Source organism: Myodes glareolus, chromosome 15 (assembly GCF_982192425.1).
Source record: "Myodes glareolus chromosome 15, mMyoGla1.1, whole genome shotgun sequence".
In the NCBI taxonomy this organism is placed as follows: domain Eukaryota; kingdom Metazoa; phylum Chordata; class Mammalia; order Rodentia; family Cricetidae; genus Myodes; species Myodes glareolus.
In genome coordinates, this window is record NC_142040.1 from 39,375,171 (window position 1) to 39,399,903 (window position 24,733).

General features: G+C 41.1%; 1 protein-coding gene across 1 annotated transcript in view; it reads left to right on the plus strand.

Annotated features, from left to right (window-relative positions):
• The first annotated feature begins 2,801 nt into the window (after positions 1–2,801).
• Positions 2,802–24,733, plus strand: part of Il6st (interleukin 6 cytokine family signal transducer) — a 37,922-nt gene continuing 15,990 nt past the window's right edge. Inside the window, exons 1-6 of the mRNA XM_048443015.3 lie at positions 2,802–2,950; positions 11,068–11,154; positions 14,166–14,244; positions 20,089–20,394; positions 21,344–21,464; positions 24,324–24,484. Coding sequence (XP_048298972.3) covers positions 14,181–14,244; positions 20,089–20,394; positions 21,344–21,464; positions 24,324–24,484 — 652 coding nt within the window. The 5' untranslated portion in view covers positions 2,802–2,950; positions 11,068–11,154; positions 14,166–14,180. The remainder of the gene's footprint in view (positions 2,951–11,067; positions 11,155–14,165; positions 14,245–20,088; positions 20,395–21,343; positions 21,465–24,323; positions 24,485–24,733) is intronic.

The window sequence follows — 24,733 nt, forward strand, 5'->3', positions numbered from 1 at the left end:
GGGAAAGGATGAGAAACTGCGAGCCTGTTGCAGTCACTGAATCATCGAGACGCATGCTGCAATCATTAGATAGCAAGGTGTGTGATCAACTGTAGGACTGACGCAGAGTTTCAGAAGCATCGCAGGGCGCAGGTGTAGTCAGCAGAAGCAGGAGAAGTTTGTCGTCAGCTTTTGCCACGTGTCATTAGCTTTGTTCACGGGTCCCAATCACAGTTGGGGGGGCAGGGTCGTCATATGACACTCCCCTGCCCATTCTTCTTCCTGTCCTTTCTTTCACAAACTAATACTTATTATCAACCATATTTAGAAACAAGATGTTACAACTGGAAGGGGAAAAAAAGGTGGGTCATATGACACTCCTCTGCCCATTCTTCTTCCTGTCCTTTCTTTCACTAACTAGTACTTATTATCAACCATATTTAGAAACAAGATGTTACAACTGGAAGAAAAAAAAAGGTGCCTGTTGCGATGTTTGATAGGGCTGTCTAGTGACCAATTCTTAACCAGAAAGCGCTCATTTCAGGATCAACATTCTACAGAGAGGTCTGGAAAAATCCAGCAGCCTCCAGAGTGGGTATTTCCTATTGTCTTGTGGTTCTGGAACTTCTTTGTCCAACACTGATTAATCTTTTCTGTTCAGGATTGGTTGTCAAACTTATTTTTCTGAATGAGTGTGTGTCCTTTTGAGTTTATGTGCTCCATGTGTATGCGGGCGTCCTTGGAGGTCGGAAGAGGGTACTGGAGTCCCCGGAACTGAAGTTACGGTGGCCATCAGCCACCTGATATGGGTGATGGGAATTGAACTTGGATCCTCTGCGAGAGCATCAAGTATTTTAACTGCTGAGCCATCTCTCCGGCCCCTTTGCTTAGGATTTTAATTACTCTCACAAAATGTGAGTCTTTTAGTGCCAAGAAAGCCAATACAAACAGCCATAAATAAGTGATAAGGTACATATGTGTAAGGACAGCATAGACCTTCGTGTTCTCCACTAATGGTCAAGGAGGTGAATGTGTTACGAGATACTAACCTCCTTCTACTCCTGACCACCTCAGAGAAACCGAACTTTAAATGAATGCTGTAATGCAGGAAGGTCTGAGAAGCAACGGCGTAAGAGACATTCAAGGATAACTGAATGTTATAATCATGTGTCAAACCCTTTCTGCATTTTAAAGAATTTCATTCTTGCAACTTAGCAGGTCAGAACCTTTATCCTCATGCTGCAGACAAAGAAACCCGGGCTTTTCCAGGGCCATGGGGACGGAAAGGAGCAGTGCCAGGGCCTGCACTTCGACAGTCTGGAAGCAGTGGCACCATGAAGTGCTATGCATTGTTCCAAAGCCACCTTAGCTGCACCTTTGTAAGCGTTTCAGCTGAACAACGTCTCTTCAAGTCTTTCTACCCCTATCTAGCCACACTCTGAAGGTTAGCAGACAGCAGCGGCGAGAGCCGAACACATCTTTGGTTGAAGCATCAACCTCAAGCGTGTCTGGGACTCCTTTAACAGTGGCTTTGCAAAGCATCCCACCAACAGCTAAGGGGTCATGATTTAGAGCTGGGGTATAGAGATCTGCAGCAGAGAGAGAAGGAAAAGGGGTTAGGGAGAGATGTTGCACTTGATCCATTTTATTCCAGCTGAATCTTCAACATAACAAAGAACTTTAAAATGACTAATTTATGGGTATTATTTGCTCCTTAAATCATTATTGTAGCTTACCATTCTCCCAAAAGTCCCTTGTCTGCAGTCTCTCTCTTTTTGAATCATTTTTTTCACTTTTAATCTCTTTTAAAAATTTTTATTGAGAATTTTATAGAATATACTTTTATCACATTCTTTGCTGCCCCTCAACTCTTCCCACACACCATCCATCCATCCATCCAACTTCCTGTCCTTTCTCTCCTTTAGAACAAAACACACAAAAAGATAGATATTGGGAAAGAGAGAATCAGTTTTCTTCAATGGAGTCACACTGATATCAACGACACTCCAGGGCAGGCCCCATGCTCAGCTGACCAACACGAACTGGAGTATTACTTTACAGACACACATCCCTTATCTTTAAGCTTCTTATCTTGCTTTGTGTGGTGTGGAGTGGGGGTACACACACACACACACACACACACACACACACGAGAGCCTTTAGGTTCATTTTTCAGTGGAGGGAAGGGTGGTGAATTACAATGAAATTAGCTTTTCCGCGGTATTTCTAATCACAGATCAGGAGCCGCAACCACAAAAACACATCAACAACAAAAAATCATGAGTGGCAAGTCACCACTTCTGGGACTCACTGATCAATCAATCACACCCAAACTCATTTACTAACAACAAAACAGTCCAGAAGCAAGGTTCCTTTACTTAAGCCTAGGATTGGAGCGGTCACCACTGGCGTGTGCATTCACAGCCATCAAGCCCTGCCCTGTCCCCAGGGAGCTCCCTCGCCTCCAGAGCCCCAAGGGCCTCCGGGCGGTCTCCCGAGGCTAGCACGCCCTCGGGGAAGACCGCCCAGAGAGGCAGGCGAGACCGAGCGAGAGGGAAATGGAACCTTCCGCCCGGCCACCCGCGGATGAGCGGCAGCGGGGAAGCCTTCGATCTCGTCTGGGAGAGAAGACGGGGCTCAGCCACGGGAATCCGGGATGCCGGGAGCCGCATTACGGGAATCGCAGCGGCACGCAGTCCCGCCCCTTCGTCTCCGGCGACCCCGGACCAATGGCCGCGCACTCCGGGACCAATCCGAGCCAATCAGCTCCAGGGTTCCGACACTGGGGGGCGGACCCACAAGGGGCGGGGCTAGGGGAGCCTAGGTCGGCCGCGGGCGGAGGGTGGCGTGTGCCGTCGGGAGGCCAGAGTTTCGAGCCCGCCGGGCTGCGGCTCAGCCGAGGGGCAGGCGGTGTGGGCCTTGATCGGCGACGCTGCGGGACACGCGGAAGCGGCGAGGCTCGCGGTCTGAGGTGAGGAGAGCAGGGCCCCGGCGCGGGAGGGGGCGGACTGCCTGGCGCGGCCGCCACCTGGCACCCGGGGCCCAGCGGGGCCGGGCTGGAGCGGCGCGCACACCCGGAGCCCGTCCGGCCGGCTTGGGAATCCCCGCATTCCTTCCGTCCCCACGCCTGGCTTCCACTTCCCTGGCGTTGTCACTTCTCCAGCCGCGTTCCTGACGCACAGTTCCGGAGCTCCCCACCCCAAAGTTCCCTCGGGATCGCGCGTCCTGGGTAACCACGTCCCGCGTTCTCCCAGTTCCCGTGCCTTGTCCCCCAAACCAACTATGGACATGGCTCCAAAAAGTGTAGTCTTCTGTGTCCCCTGAAATGGCACCCGCCCCAGACTTGACTTCACTCCCTGCTCTTGATTTCTCTTTCCCAAAGTGAACTTTTCACCCAGAAATCGCAACGTTTTGGCGTTGATGAAAGTTCAGTGATTATGAATATTAACGCATCCTCCGGTCCCTTCTACGCACCCTTCCTAATAAATCCTGCTTGCCTTTCCAGCCCGAGAGCAATCCCATCTGTGTGTAAATTTTCACCTCTACTCCTAAGTGTAAACTTTTTTTGTTCTTTTTTGTTTTTCCAAGTAGCAGGGGGGCTCTCTTCTTTCCTTGATGAACGACGTTGTAATTCAGAACGCCAAACAAGACATATTGTCAAAGGCATGGCCCACTGCTCTTTTTGTCATTTTCCATCAAAAGGAAACTCATTTGGGCTTAATTTGTGTAGTTGTTGGACGTTCCACAGCTGTACTGCTTCAAAAGTGTCAGTTGACACTGGAATGTCAGCAGGAATCCTCTGCAAGATTGAGCTGTTTGGTCTGGTCAGTGCTGTAAACAAACCCTTCTAGATCATGTGTGGCTGCCAGCTTCCCGTTGGAACCACTCTTAATTTGAAATTACTGACTCATTATTGAGGGGATGATCGCCTCGCCTTAATTTTATGTTCATATTTAACATTTTGAATTAATTTTGAACTCTAAGCTGGAATACTGTATTATTAAAAGAATTAATCTGATTGTAGATTAAATTGTGTTTTCCACAGGTTTCTTTTAGAGAATAATTATGCCCATTTATTTCTACTCACAGATGAAAGAAAAAAATTGCAAGGGGGAAATGTCAGATAAGGATAAACTTTATAGTAGAATTTTTTTCCACTCATTTGTATTGTTGGCATAGGTGATCTAGACTGTCAAACACTGCTACCTGCTCATTTAATACAACATTCTTATGTAACTGGACATTTTGTTCTATTTTATTTATGACAGCTTTCATTTAAAAGTATTTTTCCTAAGAGAATGTGGCATTTCAGCTAAATACTAGGGTGAATGCTGATTATTATAAACCTGTGAAGTGGGTGTTGCAATATCTCCTTTTTAGAAATGGAGACAGGCTCAAAAATTATATGACTCCAAACCCTGTGCTCACAAACTGCCCTATTGGCAGATTTTTTATAGAAAATTCATTAGTATAATTTGAGTGTTGCCCGCTGCACTGCAGTAGCAGAGAAGGGTTTTCCCTAGACATGATTTCAGATCTCATTTTGCCGCATATCACCTGGCCCTGATACATGTTGCTAAAAGGAACATGGAAATATTCTCACAGCTTTCTCTGTGTCTTTGATTGCCAAGTGGTTTGATCACAGGTGAGGTTTCTGTTGAGATTATTTTACTAAGCACTCAGCCTTCTGTGGAGTTAATAAAGATTCCTGAGATAGCATCTAGGTTCTTGAACGTTTGCCAAATTGGATTGACAAACTGGTGTGTGAAAAATTACCTGGATACAGAGGAGTTTCAAGTAAATAATGAGTGACGTAAAGATTGGAACTGAAGTAGCCAGTGTGTTTCCTAGAGGTCAGCCTTGAGACCTGGATAAGGTTTGGATAAAGGGGAAGCTAGCAAGGTCCTGTTCAAACAGAACGGAGGGCATAGAACTTCGTAAAGGACTGCCATGTGCTGTTACTTACAGTATATTCATTTTAATAACCAGTAACCTGTGCAGTTTTGTGTGTCAGTCTCTGTTTGAACATAGCCTTATAGAAGTAGGTCTTATTAGCGTCTGGTACACACAGCAAGCCCAGACATTGTCAGATTCTATATTTACTCTTAGATAACCTGAGTTTAGGCTGAACTCTTAACTGTAGTACATGTCACTTTTTCATATTGTCTTCATGAGTGACAGGGTAAAATGGTTCTACCAGGTCTTTTAAAGCTCATTGTTAGGCTGGGAACATAGCCAATAGGAGAGTACTTGCTGGTTCAGTCCTCAGCACTGCATACATGCATAATTCTCCGTCAGTACCACTTACACATGTGCATACATACATAAACTGACCTTTCAGCTGTTCGCTAAGGGCTTCAAGACTCTCAGCTGATGAAGCTGTGTAATTACTGTGCTCGAGTTTGAATCCTTTTAGGGAACTCTGAAAGTGCAGTGGGAACACAGATGTTTGTGCTTGTGGGGGAAATTCCACAGAGATGTTCATTTGGGTTATAAACAATGGAACAGGGCGGAATCAGCAGGGCACTGGCCTTGTAGAATCAAACTGTAAGGCCTGGCAGGCCCACATTCGAGGTGTTTTAGAGGAAGTCTAGAAGCTTGTTGTCACTGGAGCTCACCACCTAGGTGTGCGGCCATGGGAATGGTGAAAGTTAAGACCAATTTGCCGAGGCCATGAAAAACGAGGAGCTGAAATATTTACTTTGCAGTTGGAAAACTAAAAGAATAATTTCAGCATAATTGGAGTAAAAAGCCAGATTGCTTGTAATTCTCTCTGTGATTATAGCAGGATCGTTTGAGAGACATCTAAGGAAACGGTCTGTCTTCTGTGGTGGGCTGGGAGTTGAACCAGGGCCTTTCCACATTGGAAGCAAGTGCTCTACTATGAACTGTACCCAGCCTCCTCTCTTACTGTTGTTTTTAAATAAAACTGGCTATTTTTTAATTTTGATCAGTTGGGCAGTGCAGATAGATGAAACCAGTTCTCTGATAGACGAAATCTTGTAAGTGCTGTGATCAGAGGAAGAGGAGGTGGTGGTAGAGGAGCTGCGGTAGCTATCGTTAAGCGCTGTCTGTGGTCAGGTCCAGTCAGCAAGAAAGACAGGCAGGTGAGAGGGCCGCAGGTGAGAGGGCCACAGGTGAGAGGGCCGCAGGTGAGAGGGCCGCAGGTGAGAGGGCCGCAGGTGAGAGGGCCGCGGACGAATTCTGGGTAAGGCTTGTAGTGGAAGTCAAGTTAAAGGGTAGATCAGAGAACAACAGACTTTAATGACCTAGGCAACCAAAAATGAAGAGTTGTGTGTGTGTTGGGGGGGGGGTTCTGTGTGTTAGTCCATATGTTGAATATGCATGAGCATATACAGTTGTAAGCACTTTTGAGGGGGATATTTATTAAATTGATTTGTATCAGATGCAGAATATCTAAGATGATACATAACTAGAATTGAAGATTCAAGCTAGAATTCTTGAAATTTGTTTTGAAGGTAAGATAATAGTTGAAGTTAGATGTCTTCAAAGTAAATATTTTAAAAGAAAAGTAGATCCTGAGTACTTTACCTTTGGGTTCATTCATGGCCAGGAGATAAAAGCTAGCAGAGAATACAAAAAGGTGGATAAAGGAAAGGACCACCTGCACTGTGTGGCTGCATTTTGCACCAGAAGCTGGCTGTGAGGAGGTGAACCGAAGACCTCAGAAGCCCTTGTGCTGTCGCAGGGCTGCCCGGACTTTCTCGTTCTGTGGCTAGAGTGATTTTGTGAGTTTCTGCAATCCCGAATCAGAGCGCTGTGTCTGTTAGTGTGTGCTGAGACTGGACTGATGCTTTAAAGCTGCCTGAACTCATATCCAGAGCAAGCACTTAAATAAATGCCTTTCAGTAAAGCGGATGCGCTGCCCTGTTAAAAGTTGAATATCCTGCTTCCAAAATTTCAGATTCTCTTTAGTAGCCCCTTTCATCCTTTAAGGAAGGGTGGGTTAATTATTACTTATGAATAGTGGGGTGCTGTCTCCTGTGCAGTCCTTTCTTGTGTGGACGTCCTGTCTTACATACATCCCCTGCAATTGCACCCCCTAGTGTAAGCTGATTTCATCAGAGCTCTGTTTCAGATAGCACAGTTCTTGATGGTAGACCTTCCCGTTGGTGGTCTTCAGTCCTACACAGTTTTCTTGTTCTCAAAACTCTAACCTTGTTTTATAGCTGGTTGCCCCGAGCCCTGACTAGGATATTCTGTTCCCAAATCACTTTGCACATATTTTACCTGTTAGCGTTTAGCTCCTGTAGTTGAGAACTGTTTGTCATCAATTGTATTTGCAGTGTTTTAGGTCTTCAGTGATGGTGAGAACATGGATCTTTATCAAAGTACTCATGAAACTCTCATTTGTCTAAAATAGGCAAGATAACTTGTAAAAGATTTGTTCTCAAATGTCATAAGTGTTTTGTGTTTTCCCATATGTTTATAAAATCTGCACTTTTGTGCTTTTTTTATTAACTTTGAAATATGTTTGTATAATAAAAATATCCTTTTGTATTTTTCCTCATAGGACTTGTTCTAGAGGATATCTTTGAATAATGACATGAGAGGCAATATATATAAGATATATACAATATATACATATGTGTATGCATACATATGTACATACATCCACACACATATGTGCATATATCTTATATTTTACACACATATACATATATATTTAAAATCAAATTTTGTTTTGTATGCTGTCCCTATATTGCCCAGACTAGCCTCCAAGTCTTAGGCTTAGTTGATTTTCCTTCCTTGGTCCCCCAGCTGAGACTTACAGGTGTGCGCATGCCCAGCTTATAAATTTTTTATTATTTATCTGGGATTTTTGTTTGTTTTGTGGTCAAACAAAGGGATCAAAACAAAGTCATACACATGAAGATGTGCTGTGAACCACTGAGCTACATCCCAGTCCTAAAAGTGATTATATACAGCTGAACCTTTATTTTATGCTGTTGACTTGTCTGTTCTCATGTGCCCGTGCATGTTTTCTTCTTTGTTATGTCTGATTGATGGTACACTAAATCCTCTTTTTCTTGTCTGAATTTTGGCCCTTAGCCTCTAATTTTTAATGTGAAATTTTAATTAATGTGTGAAGTCCTATAATAGACTATTTTGCTATTGGGTCAGTTGTGTTACGTTTTTATACTGTGAAATGCTGTACAGTTCTGACTAGGTTTTCCTACTCTGGTGTTGCTTTTGCTGCTCTTATGAGTAGTATTGTTTCTATTATATTTCTTAGTTGGTTATTACTGATGTGCAGGAGTGGTATTTTTTAAATAATTATTTATTCAAGCACTATATTAAATATCTAGGAGTCCTGCTAGCTTAGCATTTTATCTTTGTTTGACATTGTAGCAGCCGCATATTTCAAAACTGGTGAAAGTATCACAACAGTGGAAAAGGTGCATAAGAATAAGCAGAGAGGCAAATCTCTTGTCTTGTTGTTTGTTTTATAAATTGTTACAAGAACATAATGCATGCACACACCAAAAAAGACTTTTAAAAGTTTTTAATAAAACAACAGGCCACAGACTGCAGAATAATTATGTACAAATCAAATTTCTAACAAAGGCCTTATATCCAGAATATATATTCAAAACTGTCAAACCTAATAATAATGAAGCAAGTCTAATTAAAACTTAGTAAATATTTAAATGTTCAAACCATCCAGAAAGCTCTATAGCTAAACATAACACCTACCACATGGCCCAGTCATTCTAACCCTAGTATTCATTTCTTAAAGCTATGGCGTGTGTCTGCACAGAGTCAGCACTAGTTAAGTTGCCGTATTTTAGCTGGGTGGCGGTGGCGCATGCTTTCAATCCCAGCACTTGGGAGGTGGAGACAGGCGGATCTCTGTGAGTTTGAGGCCAGCCAGGTCCACAGAACAAGTTCAGAACAGTCAGGACTGTTACAAAGAGAAAACATGTCTCAAGAAAAACCAAACCAAACCAACAACAACAAAAAACCCAAACAAACAAAAAGTTGCAGTATTATATGTTATACACACATTCAAATATTTCTTTAATAAGCATATAATATGCTAAGATGGTTTTGAAATCTAGAGATATGTCACAAACAGAAAACTGCCTCCTTTGCTTACAATCTATTTGGGTAATACACACATTGTGTTCATTTCTTAGGACTAATGTAACAAAGTATCATAAATCAGGTGGTTCAAAATTATAGAAATGATGCAGGGCAGTGGTGGTGAATGCCTCGTAGCACTTGGAGGCAGAGGCAGGTGGATCTCCTTAAGTTTGAGGCCAGCCTAGGTCCATAGAGCAAGTCTAGTATAGCCAGAGCTATGTAGAGAAAACCTGTCTTGAAAAACCAACTAACCAAACAAACAAATAAGTAAATTTACAGAATAATAAACAAATAAAATTACAGTATGTTATTTTCTCCAGAAGTCACAAGTTCTGAGACTGGAAAGCCTGCTTTGGCTCCTCCTGGCCTGCAGTATTAATTTAACTTGTAGCTGTGTCACCCCAGGCTCTGCCGTCTGTCATATGGCATTTTTCTGTGTCTCTCTTATATAAAAATATTTTTCTAATGTTTCAAATTTTAGGGCTTTGTTGCTAATCACATCAGCAATGGTCCTGTTTCCAAAGAGGGTCATATTTGAGGTTCTAGGAGTTAAGGCTTGAGTCCATCTTTTGTAGGGGACACAGTTCAACCTTGAACAAACAGTAAGCAAAATAAGAAAATTATGTGGCAATCTAGAGTAGGGCTTGACAAACAGTAGCCTACAGAGCAAATCTGACTTGCAGTCTTTGTGTAAAGCAAGTCTAAGCATTTGTCTGGTTCAGTACAGAAAATGTCTCAGATATCTTGAAGGAGAAAACAGACCCCGGAGAGCAGGGCAGTGGGAGCAGTTCGGAGAGGCTGAGAGTGCTCTGTGGGAGAGCGAAGGCTGCGGTAACCTGCGCAGTGCCGCAGTGCGCATGGAGGTCCAGTCTGTAGCCAGCACTCTCCACGTGTGAGCCCCACTGAGAAAGTAAGAAATACACGCTTACTTACACAACAGAAACTTGTCGGTGTAGAATTTTGTGAAACTATCCAACAGCATTTTCACCAGGTAAAAATTTTTCTTGGTAAAATTATATTCACATGCCCTCACCACCACCCTCCCACACACACCATTTTTCATTTGAAAATTTAAAAATGTAAAAAGTTTAATTCCTTGTTATTGTGTCATATCAGAGATGTAACATGTAGAAAGCAGCAATCCAAGATTCAATTCTTTGCCTAAGTTTTAAGTTATTTCAAAAAAATAGCTGGCACTGCTCAATTTAACCTAGTGCCACGCGTGGCTGGACAGTTGAGGAGTCAGCAGTTTTAACTCGGTGCAGGTAGAAGATGAAAGGTGTCATCCTGGCTAAGGACCAGCTAGTATTACCTTCAACAAAATGTTCTTGTGACATTACAAGACATCACGTTGAGTTAGATGTAGGTGACTTTAATAGTTGCGACTGTGTATTAAACCAATGGTTCTCAGCTTTCCTAACACTGTAAACCTTTAATACAGTTAATGTTATGGTGACCTTCAACTATAAAATTATTTTCATTGCTACTTTATAACTGTAATTTTGCTACTGTTATGAACCATAATATAAATATCTTTGTTTTGTTATGGTCTTAGGTGACCCCCATGAAAGAGTCATTTGACCCTAAGAGGTCACAGCCCACAGATTGAGAACCACTATTTGACATAACTGGGCCCTAGTGGTCCCAAAGGCTTGGGGCAGGAAGATTACTTGAACTGTGGTAGTTAATGGCCAACCAGGACAACATAGCAAAACCTTTTCTTGAAGGGGGAAAAAGGCATACTAATAACCACTGAGCTATTGAATATTCTCACTCAAGTGTTTGTAGGATTATTCAGAAGTTCTCTCACATGTGCTACTCGAAAACAGATGCCAGTGAAGGATTTGAAGAACACATGTGCAGATGGATCCGGGAGTTAGAGAAGGAGTAGGGCTGAATATGAACGAAATAGAAGTTCTCAAAGATCCTAGTACAATGCTTATCAAAGTCAGCTCTCTGAACAAGGCTCTCTCTCCACAGGGAGACCCAGAGGAAGGAACAGGACATTTGGAGGCAGAGGACTTGCTTCAGATCCATGCCTTTTCATGTGCTAATTCTGTGAGTTGGGTAAGTAGTTTGTCTGAATTTTTGCTTTTCTTTTGTAAAAGTCCAATAAATAGCTGGGCGGTGGTGGTGCAGGCCTTTAATCCTGGCAGAGGCTGGTGGATCTCTGTGAGTTCAAGGCCAGTCTAGTTGCTGGACAGGCTCCAAAGCTGCAGAGAAACCTTAGGGGGAAAAAGGAAGAATGACTAGTATGCTAGCATTCTGTGCAGCAAGACAGTTCAGTGTCTGTTAGCATAAACTGGAAAGGAGTGAAGGGTGGGTGATAGTAAAATAATTTAGCTCAATTTAATGTAGTTATGGCTAGTAGTTTGCAGACAGAGTCTGAGTAACACGTTCTGTAAAGATCACCTGATCTCTCCCCAAGTCACCAGGGAACCCAGCTGGGCTTCACATAAGGTCTGCAGTCCTGGCTGTTCCCTTGTAGTAACAGCTGATACTGGTATCCTGCTCAGTCAGTGCAGCCCTTACTCAGTCTTCATCCTGCCCTTGTTAGCTTTTTATAAATGGAAATAAATATAAAAGTCAGAGTGTAGGCAAAAATAATTAAAGTGGCACAGTTATTAAATATTCATCAGTTATAATTTCACTGCTTTTTTTCCCACTTTCCATGGAATGAAAGAACAAGTAACAAAGCAGTTACTGCGTATTTGTTCTGAGTTCTCAAGCAAACCGTCCAAAATCTGTGTGCTGAGCATTACTCGAGGAAGTCACTGGTGACACATCTTTTAGCACACCACCGTTGTCTCGCCAGAGTCAAAGAATCACCAATATAGAGGAGCCACTTGGTTCTGAAATGAACCTTTCTTGCATCTGCAGTTACTAGTCATGTTTTTGCTGTGTAAAAGCTTCCTAGAAAGCCTTTACAAATTCAAGGAAGTCATTGTATGCAGTATTTTTGCAATATGTGCATATTCTGCAAGAACTATGGAGTAAGAGGAACATGTAATCCATCTCTAATTTGAGTGTTTACTCTCAACAGAATCAAAAGAAAAATTCAGCACAATACTGTCCATTTTAAAACAAACTAAGCCACAAGCTGTACTTTGCTGTCAGGCACTTTAATAGACGCTGTTTCCTCACATCTCAGTGAGAGTTTTAAAATTAGGAAGTAATACTTCTAGTCATCACAGTGAAAGCTTTTCCATTTCCTCATGGCACTGCGCAGTCACAAGCCCACCCCGCTCTAGTTCTGTAGTGCGTGCGAGAGTTCACGGGCTGCGCAGACTTGTACATTCTTCTTACTAATTGCTATGGCTCCATTACTTGACTTGGCCAGTTTGTCTGGCTGCTTCTCAGCAGCTTTTGGATGTGTTTTGGTTTTTCTTATTGCTGGAGGTCGAACCTATGCCCCGTGTATACTGAGAACCTGATCTGTGGAGCTGCACCTGCCTTGGGCATCCATGAACCATTTTTATATGTATACCCTTTGGAAGACATTAGCACGTGTTTGTTTCTACGTATGTAGACCTTGTCTGTAGAGTGTTATTTGATTATAATTAAGATTCAATGTGTAAACACTAAAAAGAGTGGGTCATTATTTTTGCATACTGTATGTCTTAGTTGCAAAAGCCCTGACTGCTCCACCCTTACTATCATTTCAAGGATGTTGAAATACTGTTTTTCTTAGGAAGGCTTGCTTGCAGTTTAAAAGATTGTAATGGCCCCCTCTAGAGTAAAAGGCCAGACTGTCTCCTACTCACTTTACCCTGTGGTTTCCTAAGCCATATCTTTTTGTCTTCTAAGACAATTGCTATCTGCAGGTGTCACCTGACTTTACAGAACTCTGCAGAATGAGCTAGTAGTTAGCAAAGGAAACTTTTGATACTTTGCTGCTGCTAAGAATTTTGTCTTTTGTTCCTAACTCAAGGTCTTAAAATGTTTTGCAGGTGTTCACGAGACTACAGCAAGCTAATTATCAGTTTCCAAGTAGAGTAGTCTCAGATCAGAGCCTTTGTCATGTTGGCACAATTCAGTGAAGCTTCACAAATACTTATAGTCTTGGTAAAGTCACCACCAAAATCAAATCAAGTTACTGAATATCTCATCAGTCCAAAAGACTCCGTTCTTCTCCGCTCTACCTCAGCTAAGGGATCCCTGATTTGCTGTACGTCTCCTTGGTTTGCTCATGCAACCTGTTGTGGTTGGCGCCTTTCACTCCACACACTGTGGAGGATTTTTCCTTGTGCTTGATGTATCCTTAGTTTGTTCCCATTTATTGCTGTGTGCTATTTATTCTGTTCTGTAGATATGCCCTGAGCTGATTTCCTTTATCCATTCACCGATCAGTAGACAATTGGGTTGTTTCCTGTTTGAGATTTTTCTGAATAAATTTTCTATAAATTTGAGTATGTCTTTGTGTGGACATACGTTGTTCTTATTTTCGTTAGATAAGTTGTTAGGTGTGTAACGCCAGGCTTTAGAGGGTGTTCTTTAACTTACTAAAGCCTTGCCCGCCCCACTGTTTTCCAGGGTGTTTGTATCATTTTTCGTTCCTATCGCTTTTTTAACTTGCATCTCTTTGTGAGTAGTTTAAAAATGTCTTTTCCCATTTTAGTTCCATGTGTTTATTTTTCTATAAACTGTCTACTCAAAAGACATGCTTGTTTTTCTATGAGGTTATAATCTTTGAGTACTTTGTAGGTATCCTCCTCCTGTCTCAGACTGATTTAGTCACACTGAGCTGAATTTCTCATTTGTCTAGGTCTTCTGAGGTTCTTTAGAGGGGACCTTGCCATTCAGATATTTCTGAAATACTCCATCTCACATCATACATATCAGGCATGCACTTGTACATATGATTTCACACATAAAAAAGTGGGATTGGTCCTTAACTATTGATGTCATCAAGCGGTTTTGTGAATCCATAACTTTAGTGAATGGAAAAATATTCCCTTTCTGCGTTCACATAGACATTCTACCACCTTTCAGAAAATAGCTGCACAGTGGAAATAAGCCTTTGTTTAGCTTGTGTCCAAGAGAACGGGTTTTTAAATTTCACAGTGTGTCTTTTACAGGAACATCGATGCAAGATGTCAGCAATGAGGATTTGGCTAACACAAGCTTTGTTTATTTTCCTCACTACTGAATCTATAGGTAAGGTTCATGAAATGTCCCAACTCTACAAATTCGACTTTATATTTTATATATATGCTATGTAATTAGGCTCATGTTTAATGGTTAAATAATTGTGCTTATATATATTCTTTATAGAGTCATTATTGAGAGAAATGTCACTAGTACAATTATGCCTGATAATATGTTTTATATCATTTATTTGAGTCATAAATACTGAATGAAACTCATTAGCTATATTTCAATAATGGTAAGTTTGGGGGCATGCAAAAATATTTTTAAATAAAGGAATAGGGCTGGAGAGATGGCTCAGAGGTTAAGAGCATTGCCTGCTCTTCCAAAAGTCCTGAGTTCAATTCCCAGCAACCACATGGTGGCTCACAACCATCTATAATGGGGTCTGGTGCGCTCTTCTGGCCTGCAGGCATACACGCAGACAGAATGTTGTATACATAATAAATAAGTAAACACTTAATAAATAGATAAAGAAATAAGAGAAATCACCCAGCGGTGTGGCTACATACCAGAGTAAGGAAGTGCTAGGAGCAGCGCAGTGATACTAACCTGATGGCCACCTGACAGCAGATGAGTGAAGAAATTAAGAATATATATCTAGGAAACTTTAAGAAAATTTACCTGTTTTGCCTGTGTTTATGTCTTTTCATGCACCACACATATTCCTGGTCCCTGGGGAGGCCAAATAAGTATGTCAGATCCCCTGGGACTGGAGTTACAGATTATGAGTCGCTCTGTGGGTGCTCAGAATTGAACTCCAGTCCTCTGTGTCTTCAGCAAGTGTTCTTAACCATTGAGCCATCTCTCCAGCCCCTAGGAAACGGTTTGACATAGCTATGACAACCAAGCATGTGGTCAATAGAGTCAGCAAACAGAAATACAAATCTGTGCAGGTTGAAAGAAAACCCCTGACCTCTGTCGCAGATAGTTTGCAGAGCACCGCTTTAGGTCAGCTCTCGTCACACTGCGCAGTTCAGCTTTCCCTTGAACAGTTCCCAGTGAAAGAAAGTGTTACCTTACACTGAAGCCCAGATAGGATGGGTAACAGCCCAGAAACCCACTAGCAAGCCGGGGTGGGGGGGGCAGCCTTAAACTCACAGTTGCTGAAACTACAGAGATGGGGAAGGCGACTACAAAGCATCTGACCTGGATAAGTGGGTAGAAGGTAGAGACATAAGCATAAGAAGTAGTGAGTGTGAGCTAAGCATGCTGCGTTTATCTGTAGTCTTAGCACTCAGAATACTGAGGCAGGGGGACTTCAAGTTCAAGGCCAGTCTGGGCCCTATATCATTACTTTGAAAATGCTTACCATACCAACATTGTCTGATACTAAAACCAGGCAACACACTAACATACAAGCTATACACCAATATACTGATGAACATAGATGCAGAAAATCTTGATAAAGTACTAAGAATGCAGTCCAACAGCACATTATTACTCTGATTAAATGCCTTAATTGCGGAGGTGTAAGGACTAATTACCATATTCAAATGACAGCACTGACAGATTGGAGGACAAAAACTGTAGGATCCCCTTAGTAGATGCATTTGATAAATTTCATGTAAAACCTTTCGTAACCTAAAATAATAAATTGGGTATAGGAAGAATATTTCAGCACAATAAAAGTTCACACACACAAATCTCTAGTCCACAGCTAACATGTTTCATAGAGAAAAGCTGAAACCTTTTTCTCTAAGATCCTGGCACAAGACAGAGGTTATTTTCACTACCTTTATTTCTAACAACCTCTGTTAAATGTGATATTTGAAGACCTAACCAGAGCAATCAATCAGGCAAAAGAAAGAAATATAAAAGACATACTGGTTAGGAAAGGTGATGTTAGATTGTCTCATGTAGGTGACTTGGTCTTATATACAGGAAACTCTTTGTTTGCCCTTTACTCTTTGGAGGTCCACTACCCAGCTCCCAAATAAATCACAAGGAAACTTATTCTTACTTATAAATGCCCGGCCTTAGCTTGGCTTGTTTCTAGACACCTTTTCTTAAATTATCCCGTCTATGTTTTGACTCCGGACTTTTATACTTTTCTATTTTTGTATATCTTTCCTTACTTCTTACTCCTTGGCTGGCTGTCTTACTGGGTGGCTGGCCTCTAAAGCCCTCCTCTCCTGCTTTTCTTGCTCCTTTGCTCCTCGTTCTTTCCTTCTATTTATTTTCTCTCCCTGGCAGTCCCACCTGCCTCTCTCTCCTGCCTAGCTATTGGCCGTTCAGCTCTTTATTAGACCAATAAGGTATTTTATGCAGCAAAGTAACACAGCTTCACAGAGTTAAACAAATACAATATGAAAGAATGTAACACATCTTTGCATCATTAAATAAATATTCCACAGCATAAATGAATGTAACACATCTTCAATTAATATTACACAACAGAAACCCCAAAGAGTCCATGAAAAAGCAGAACTAATCAATGAATTCAAAAAAGTTGCTGGATTAAAAAAAAAGTTAACATATATAAGTCAGTAGTGCTATGGGACAATGCTCTTCTACACTGTAAAGATTTGTCACTCATTAGTTTAATAAAATGCCGATTGGTCAGTAGACAGGCAGGAACTATAGTTGGGGTTACTGGACCAAGAATTCTGGGAAGAGGAAAGGAGAATTGGTCACCAGCCAGATGCAGAGGAAGCAAGATGAGAATGCTTTACTGAGAAAAGGTACCAAACCACATGGTAAAACAGACAAGAATTATGGGTTAATTTAAGTTGCAAGAACTAGTTAATAATAAGCCTGAGCTAATAGGCCAAACAGTTAATAATTAATATAAGCCTCTGTGTGCTTCTTTGGGACTGAACAACTGCGGGACAGAAACTTCCATCTACACAGTAGTGTTTCTATATGCTAATGGTAAAGTATCTGAAAAAGCAATATTATTTACAGTAGTTCCAAAAATAAATATAAGTAAATTTAGTCAGAGTTAAAAATATCTGTAAAATATAAATAATAAAACCTAATGAAATAATTTTTGAAAAAGATAGAAAAACATGAAAAGACAAATCCATGTTCATGAATTAAAAGAATCTGTATTGTTAACATTTCTGTATTTTTGAAAGCAGTCTACCGAATTAGAAAAAAAATGCTAAAATTCATGTGGTACCACAAAATACCTAAATACCCAAAATAGTCAAGCAAAATAAACAAAAATAGAGACATTAAACTAACTAACTTCAAAATATTTTACAGTAATTAAAACAGCATGGTGTGGACATAAAAACAGAGCAGCAGGAAAGACTGGAGAGCATAGAAATAAATTCATTATGTATAATCACCAATCTTTGACAAGGGTGCTGAGATATTTAAGTCCAGTCTCTTCAGATCAAGATATGGGGTAATTGAATATCTAGTTTTTCTACTTTTGTCAGCAGTTTGAGAAATCAACTCAAAACAGATTAGAGGCTACTTCTTTCTTTCCTTCCTCCCTCCCTCCCTCCCTCCCTCCCTCCCTCCCTCCCTCCCTCCCTTCCTTCCTTCCTTCCTTCCTTTCCTTCTTTCTTTCTTTTTGTCTGTCTTGAGACACAGTCTTATTTATTGTGTAACTCTGGCTACCCTGGAACTCACTATGTAGACCAGGTCAGCTTTGTATTCACAAGAGATCTACCTTCCTATGCCTCCCAAGTGTTGGGATTAAAGGCATGTGTACCATAACCAGCTGAATTAATGACTTTAATATAAGACCTGAAACTATGAAATCACTAGAAGAAACTGTAGGGAAATGCTTCAGGATATCGGAACAGGTTGAGGGGTTTCCCACTGGGATCCCAAAGCATAGGAATAAACAAGAATAGACAAGTTGTTTTAGCTTCTGTATAGCAAGGAAAATCAACCAAATAAAAGACATTCACCAAATAGGGGAATATTCCAAATCATACACATGATAAAGGATTAATATTAATTATGTAAGGAATTCAGACAACTCAATAGAAAAATATAAACATAAAATATTTATATAAATAATAAAAAATATAAATAATTTTTAAATGAGTAGTAGATCTAAGTAGACATTTCTCAAGAGAAGACATGCAATGGCTAATGATCCCATGAAAACATAACTCAGCACTGATCAGGAAGTGCCCACCACAGTCATAGTAAGGAATGACCTGCTTCCTGTTAGACTATTAGCACTAAAACCTAAGGTACATGCTGGCAGGAGAGTAGACAAAGGGAAACCAAATTCAGTATTGATGGCATTTTATATTAGTACAGATATTTTCAAAACTAATACAGGGCTCTTAAAGAAAAGGCAGTTACACTAGCAGGTTGTAATAGTTACTTTTCTCATTGCTATGACAAAATACGTGAAAAGCAACTTGAGGAACGCAGGACTTGAGTGGCTGGCTCGTCCCATGGGCTGGGGAAGTGTGACAGCAGAAGTTTGGTACAGCAGGATCACATCATGCACACACTTGGGAAACATGAATGTTAGTGTGCGGCTCACTCTCTCCTATCACTCAGGACCCCAGTCCGTGCCAAGGTGCCACCCACATTTAGATTGTGTCTTCCCGCCTCGGTTAGTTTAATCTAAAAACCCCCTCATGGATAGACCTAGAAGTTTATCTCCTAGGCAAGTCTGAATCCTGTCCAATTAACAATCATCATCCTGCATTCTCACTATTGGGTAAACAATAAAAAAGAAATTAAATCATATGTCAAAATGAGACCTGTGTTTTTATTGCAGCACTATTTACAATGGCCAAGAAATACGTAAGTGGATAATGGAAATGAGTGTGTATGTTCATAATGTAATGCGATTCCATCTTTAAAATGGTGAGATGCTGTCATTTGGGACAACATAAGTTGAACTGAAAACATGTTAAGTGAAATAAGCCAGACACTGAAAGACAAATACCACAGGATCTCACCTGTGAAATCTAAAAACATTGATCTCATAAAAAAGTTGAGTGTAAAATGGTAGTTATTATCAGCTTAGGAGGTGAGGGGAGGGGAAGGTTGCTCACTGGTACTAAGTTATACTTAAATACAGGAAATAAGCTCTGTAACTGTAATAGTGATAGTCTACTGTGTATTCCCCAAAACAATTCCAGCTGCAAAGATGTGGATCTGGGGTATTGAAAATAGGCGAAATGAGAGGTAGTCTGCTACTGCCCTCAGCAGTTGGGGCAAGACAGTTCAATTGTGTAATTGGGTTTTATTTTTTGATTGTACCTGATTTTCTTCTTTTCCTCTTTCTTTAAATAGAAAATTTTATTCCGTGCTTTGATGGATAAAACACATTTATTGCTAAAACTAGTTCATTTGTTTTCTCAGAAAAGCCTGTCCTCAACACCTTGTAAAAACACAAACTTGCCTGTGTTTTCTGGTCTTTCTGGTTTGGGCTGCTCTCTGGCTGCGGTCTGACATGGACATCATGTCTGTCTCTCTGTTCCTGCAGCCTCGCCTCCACCGGCATCCAGAGCTGGAGAGGGAGACTGACCACCTGCTCTCTGGAGTTAGTGTAGGCTCTCTGAATCCGGGGCTGTGTGGGGGATGGGCAGCTTTGCATGACTGGTTTCTAAGGAAAATCAGAATATTGAACCATAGGCTCAGTGATTTTTTTTTTATATTTCGTTCATTATCATTTATATATTTCTTTACAAATTTAGGTATTGAATTCAGACCACAATTTTTTTAGTCTTCCATTTCCTTTTTCTTCAGAGAATGATTATAATAAATTTGTGGAATCTACATTGAGTGCTGCTATCCGGATACCATTTTGTATTGGAACAATTTTTTGTCTTGTTCCTGTCACAGTGCTAGGCATTGAGCCCAAGGCATCACATATGCTAGGCAAAGTCAGGCCACTTAATACAGCCTGTTGTTCTTTTTCAGGTCAGATTGTGGAGCCATGTGGTTATATCTATCCTGAGTTTCCGGTTGTCCAGCGTGGCTCTAACTTCACTGCCATTTGTGTGCTGAAGGAAAAGTGTCTTCAGCAGTACTATGTAAATGCTAGTTTCATCGTGTGGAAGACAAACCATGCTGCTGTTCCCAAGGAGCAGGTCACCGTCATCAACAGAACCACATCTAGTGTCACCTTCACAGACATGAACCTCCAGACGGTCCAGCTCACCTGCAATGTCCTGTCATTTGGACAGATCGAGCAGAACGTGTATGGAACCACTGTACTTTCCGGCTGTAAGATTCTTGTCTTGTTTCCATCTTGCCAGACTCATTTTTAGTGATTTCTGTTAGTGTCCCAAGAGCAGTCTTGGTTCAGTAGCTTTCGGAAGTGCTTATTTTACGAAAGTGTTGGAAATACTAAGCACGTTTTCACTGCTATACACAAACATATTGTCAGGCTCTTGGAAAATGCTTTGACCAGAGATGCTTCCGTATCCGCAGGAGTATTTATTACCGATTTGCAGAGCTTCTGCAAAGTTGATAGCAACTTTTGTCTCCTCATTACTGAGAATGGCTCAAGTTAAACAGGTCCCTGAATAAAGAAAATGGAGAAACACTTGAAAAAAGAGGCCATGGAATTGGGGAGAGCATGGATGTCTTAGAGGGAGGAAAGAGAGGGCAGGTGATGTAATTATAATCCTAAAAATGCATTTTTTAAGAAGAGTGGAACCAGCATTTACTTTTCTTCCACTCCAGTGTCATAAAACAATAAGGACAAAAATTTAACAGTGAGGTGTGGTAGCACATGCCAGAAATCTCAGCACCTGGGGTGTGGAACAAGAGGATTGAGAGTATGGGCTACATAGTAGGACCCTATCCTAAAGTACAAAAGCAAAATAAAGTATAGATGAATCAGTTTTGCTCCTATAACTGCCTTTATTATTTATTAGTTTTAAAAACACTTAATAGAGACATTACTGATAATTTATCTGATTATAAATTTAAAAATTATATAGAAAACTAATGTAAAAGCAATAAATTAATGACATATGTATGTAGTGACCTAAAAAGTATTTAGAAGTTTGAAGGAAAAGATATTAACATCTGTTTCTCATTACTCCCATATCTTTATCTTGGGTTTGTTTATCTAATTGAGGTGGGTCTTAGGTGTTATATAAGTTGAATAACATTTCTGTATAAAGGATTTATTTTGGATAATAAAAAAATGCTTATATCCTTTCAGTTCCCCCAGATATACCTACAAATTTGAGTTGCATTGTGAATGATGGGAAGAATATGCTGTGTCAGTGGGACCCAGGAAGGGAGACGTACCTGGAAACTAACTACACTTTGAAATCCGAGTGGTAAGTTAATGCCAGATAGGCCCTCTGTTGGATTATCAGACACTGTTGCTGGGGCTTTCATTTTGTCAGTAGTGACATTGGGTGACTATTTTCTGACATCTCACATCCTCTGACAGCAGAATTAATGTGCTCTTCATGTGCACCGGTCAACAGTGAGCATTGTGGATTCTGCCCCATGCTACTACCTTCAGGAGAAACCCAGCCGTGTTCTCTTCATAGAGATTGCAGGGCACAGCTCTAAATAATGACTTTCAGACACATTCACAGGCCATGTGTCTTTGTCCATGCTCTATTCCTGTGAAGAGACACCATGAGCATGTAACTCTTGTGAAGGAAACCATTTCATTGGGGCTGGCTCACATCCAGAGGTTTATCCCACTATCAGCATGGTTGGAAGCACGCAGGCAGACGTGATACCGGGAGGTAGCTGAGTTCTCCATGCAGGTCAGCAGGCAGCAGTAAGAGAGAGAGACACTGTGCCTGACTTGAGCATTTGAAACCCCAAAGCCCACCCCAGTCACACACTTCCTCAACAAAGCCACACTTAGCCCGACAAGGACACACCTGCTAATAGTGCCGCTCCCAAACACCAAGCGCTCAAATACATGAGTCTGTGGAGCCATTCCTATTCAAACCACCACACTGTTATTTTATCCCAAAATTTGAAATATTTTAATATCAAACTTTCAGCTACTATTTCCTCATATCTCTCATAAAATGTTTTCTTATAAAAATATTTTAAAAACAACAGAAAAAAAAACCCTTCCTATCTTTTAAGTTGATAAATTCTTCTCTTTCTTAAACAGCAGGTTCTACCTGCTTCTGTTTCCTTTCCATGCAGCGGAGTTACCTGTTGGATGTTGAGGTCTATATATTTGGCCAAATTTGGGTTGGCTTTTTTTCCCCAGAAGTTTCACTCACCACATTGTGTTCCTAGCATTCAGCTGAGGGCTGGGGAGATCGCTCAGTCAGTACAGTGCTGACTGCACAGGCAGGAGGCTCCGAACTCGGATGCCTAGCACCTGCAGATCAAGCCAGATGCAGTGGTCCAGGTCTGTGATTTCAGCTCTGGTGATAGAGAGACTGGAGCTTGTGACCAGCCAGCCGAGCCGCTGAGCTTCAGCTTCAGTGTGACACTGTCTTAGAAGTACAGTGCAGGGGGATTGACGAAGACACCGACCGTCAGCCACTGGCCTGTGTATGCATACACACACACTGAGCATCTTCTAGTGCTGCCAGCCTTGTGCAAATTAAAAACCTGGTTTTTTGATGCGCACCAAAGCTAAAAGAATGGTAACCTGTACACACTGTCACCTAGAGTCTCCAGTTACATCTTACTAGGTTTGCTTTACGGCACGCATCTGCATCGTTCGCCCCAGCAGTCAGCTTATTTCTTTCTGTAATGAATTTAAAGTGAGTGCTGGGCATTAGTATGATTTACAGTTGAATACTTCATGTTTACATGATTAGATCAATATTTGAGTGTACTAGACTTTGCATATAGTACGCGCACAGATCTAAAGTATATCTCTTATGCAGTAAGTTTTGACAAGTGCATGCACCTGTAGAACTCAGATGATCCCTGAAGTTTTATTGTGTTTCTCCTCAGTTAATTCTAGCCCCAACCCCAATCTATGAGGTAGCTATTAAGATTGAACAAGCTTGGGCATGCTTCTGATCACAGGAAGATTACAGCATTACTAAGCAGTCCTTTGGTGAATTAAAGGCAGACAAGTTATACTTACAGTGTTCTTCTAGAAGTTTGCACCCAAACACTTTAAACAATAGGATCACCAGCCATGAATATAATCCGCCTCAAATGGCTTCATGGCTTTATCTAGGGTCACCTGAAGCAGATGGTCCTTGTCTTAGTCAGTGTTCCATTGCTGGGAAGAGACATCGTGGCCAGAGCAACTCTCATAAAAGAAAATGTTTAACTGGGGGCTAGCTTACAGTTTAGAAGTGAGTCCATTATCATGGCAGGGAACATGGTGGCAGGCAGACAGAGGGAATGCTAGAGAAGTAGCTGAGAGTTCTACATCTGAATCCACAGGAAGCAGGAAGAGAGAAACATCGGGCCTGACTTGGGATTTTGAAACCTCAAAGCCCACCCCCAGTGACATACTTCCTCCAACAAGGCCACAACCCCTGCCTTTTCAAGTAGTGCCACTCCCTAATGACTAGAGCATTCAAATATATGAGCCAAATATTTATCAAACCACCACAGTCCTCTTTCTGAGTTATTATCAGACCAGTAGTGTCTCTTGGAACTGATGTCATTCACCTCAATTCAAATCATCTTACATGCAGAATGTTGCCTTACAGCGTGACAAGAAAAGTGGGTATAATACAGTATTTAGGAAGAGGCTGTTAGAGATGTTGATATACCATACTCAATCTAGAGATCACATACCGTCATAGTGTGTTAGAGATGTTGATATACCATACTCAATCTAGAGATCACATACCGTCATAGTGAAGCACGTGGAGTGTGTATACCTAGGATTCGTTGTTACCCAACATGTCAAGCATCTGCAGGGGATCCTTACGCATGTCTTTATGGATGAGGTAGGTCTGCTATTCTGAGATCACAGGAAACAGATAATATTTAGTGAATATTTAGGACATAGCACAAAATTCTAAAATGAAGTTCTCTTAGATGAACAATGGAAATAAGACCATAGATAGCTATAGATCAAGTGCAGTTTTAAAAATATGTGATCTGTCATTGGTGACCAACATTTATTGGGAACTTTGCTGTAACAGTTCGGGTCATATCTAACTCTTTCCCAGTGACTTTTTATACCTTTGTATTTCAAATTTATTTTTAATGGCTGATTCTTCCAATTTTATTTTTAGGGCAACAGAGAAGTTTCCTGATTGTCAAACAAAACATGGCACCTCATGCATGGTTAGCTATATTCCTATCTATTATGTCAACATTGAAGTCTGGGTAGAAGCAGAAAATGCCCTCGGAAAGGTCTCCTCAGAGGCTATCAATTTCGATCCCGTGGATAAAGGTACCTATCAGCCTGAATTTGAGAGTTTATCAGACTACACATGGTTTGTAGATTGCTTTTCAGACTTCGATTAATATAGAAATGCTTACTAGTATAGTCTTTTTATAATATTATTAAATGTAGTTTGGAAACAGAAAAATAGCTGTAATCTGACCACACTCATGGCCATTTTTAATGTGCTTTTGTAATGTTTAATCATAGCTGTTTGTTCTGTGTTTTTTGTTTTTAAGACCAAGTCTCATGTAGCCC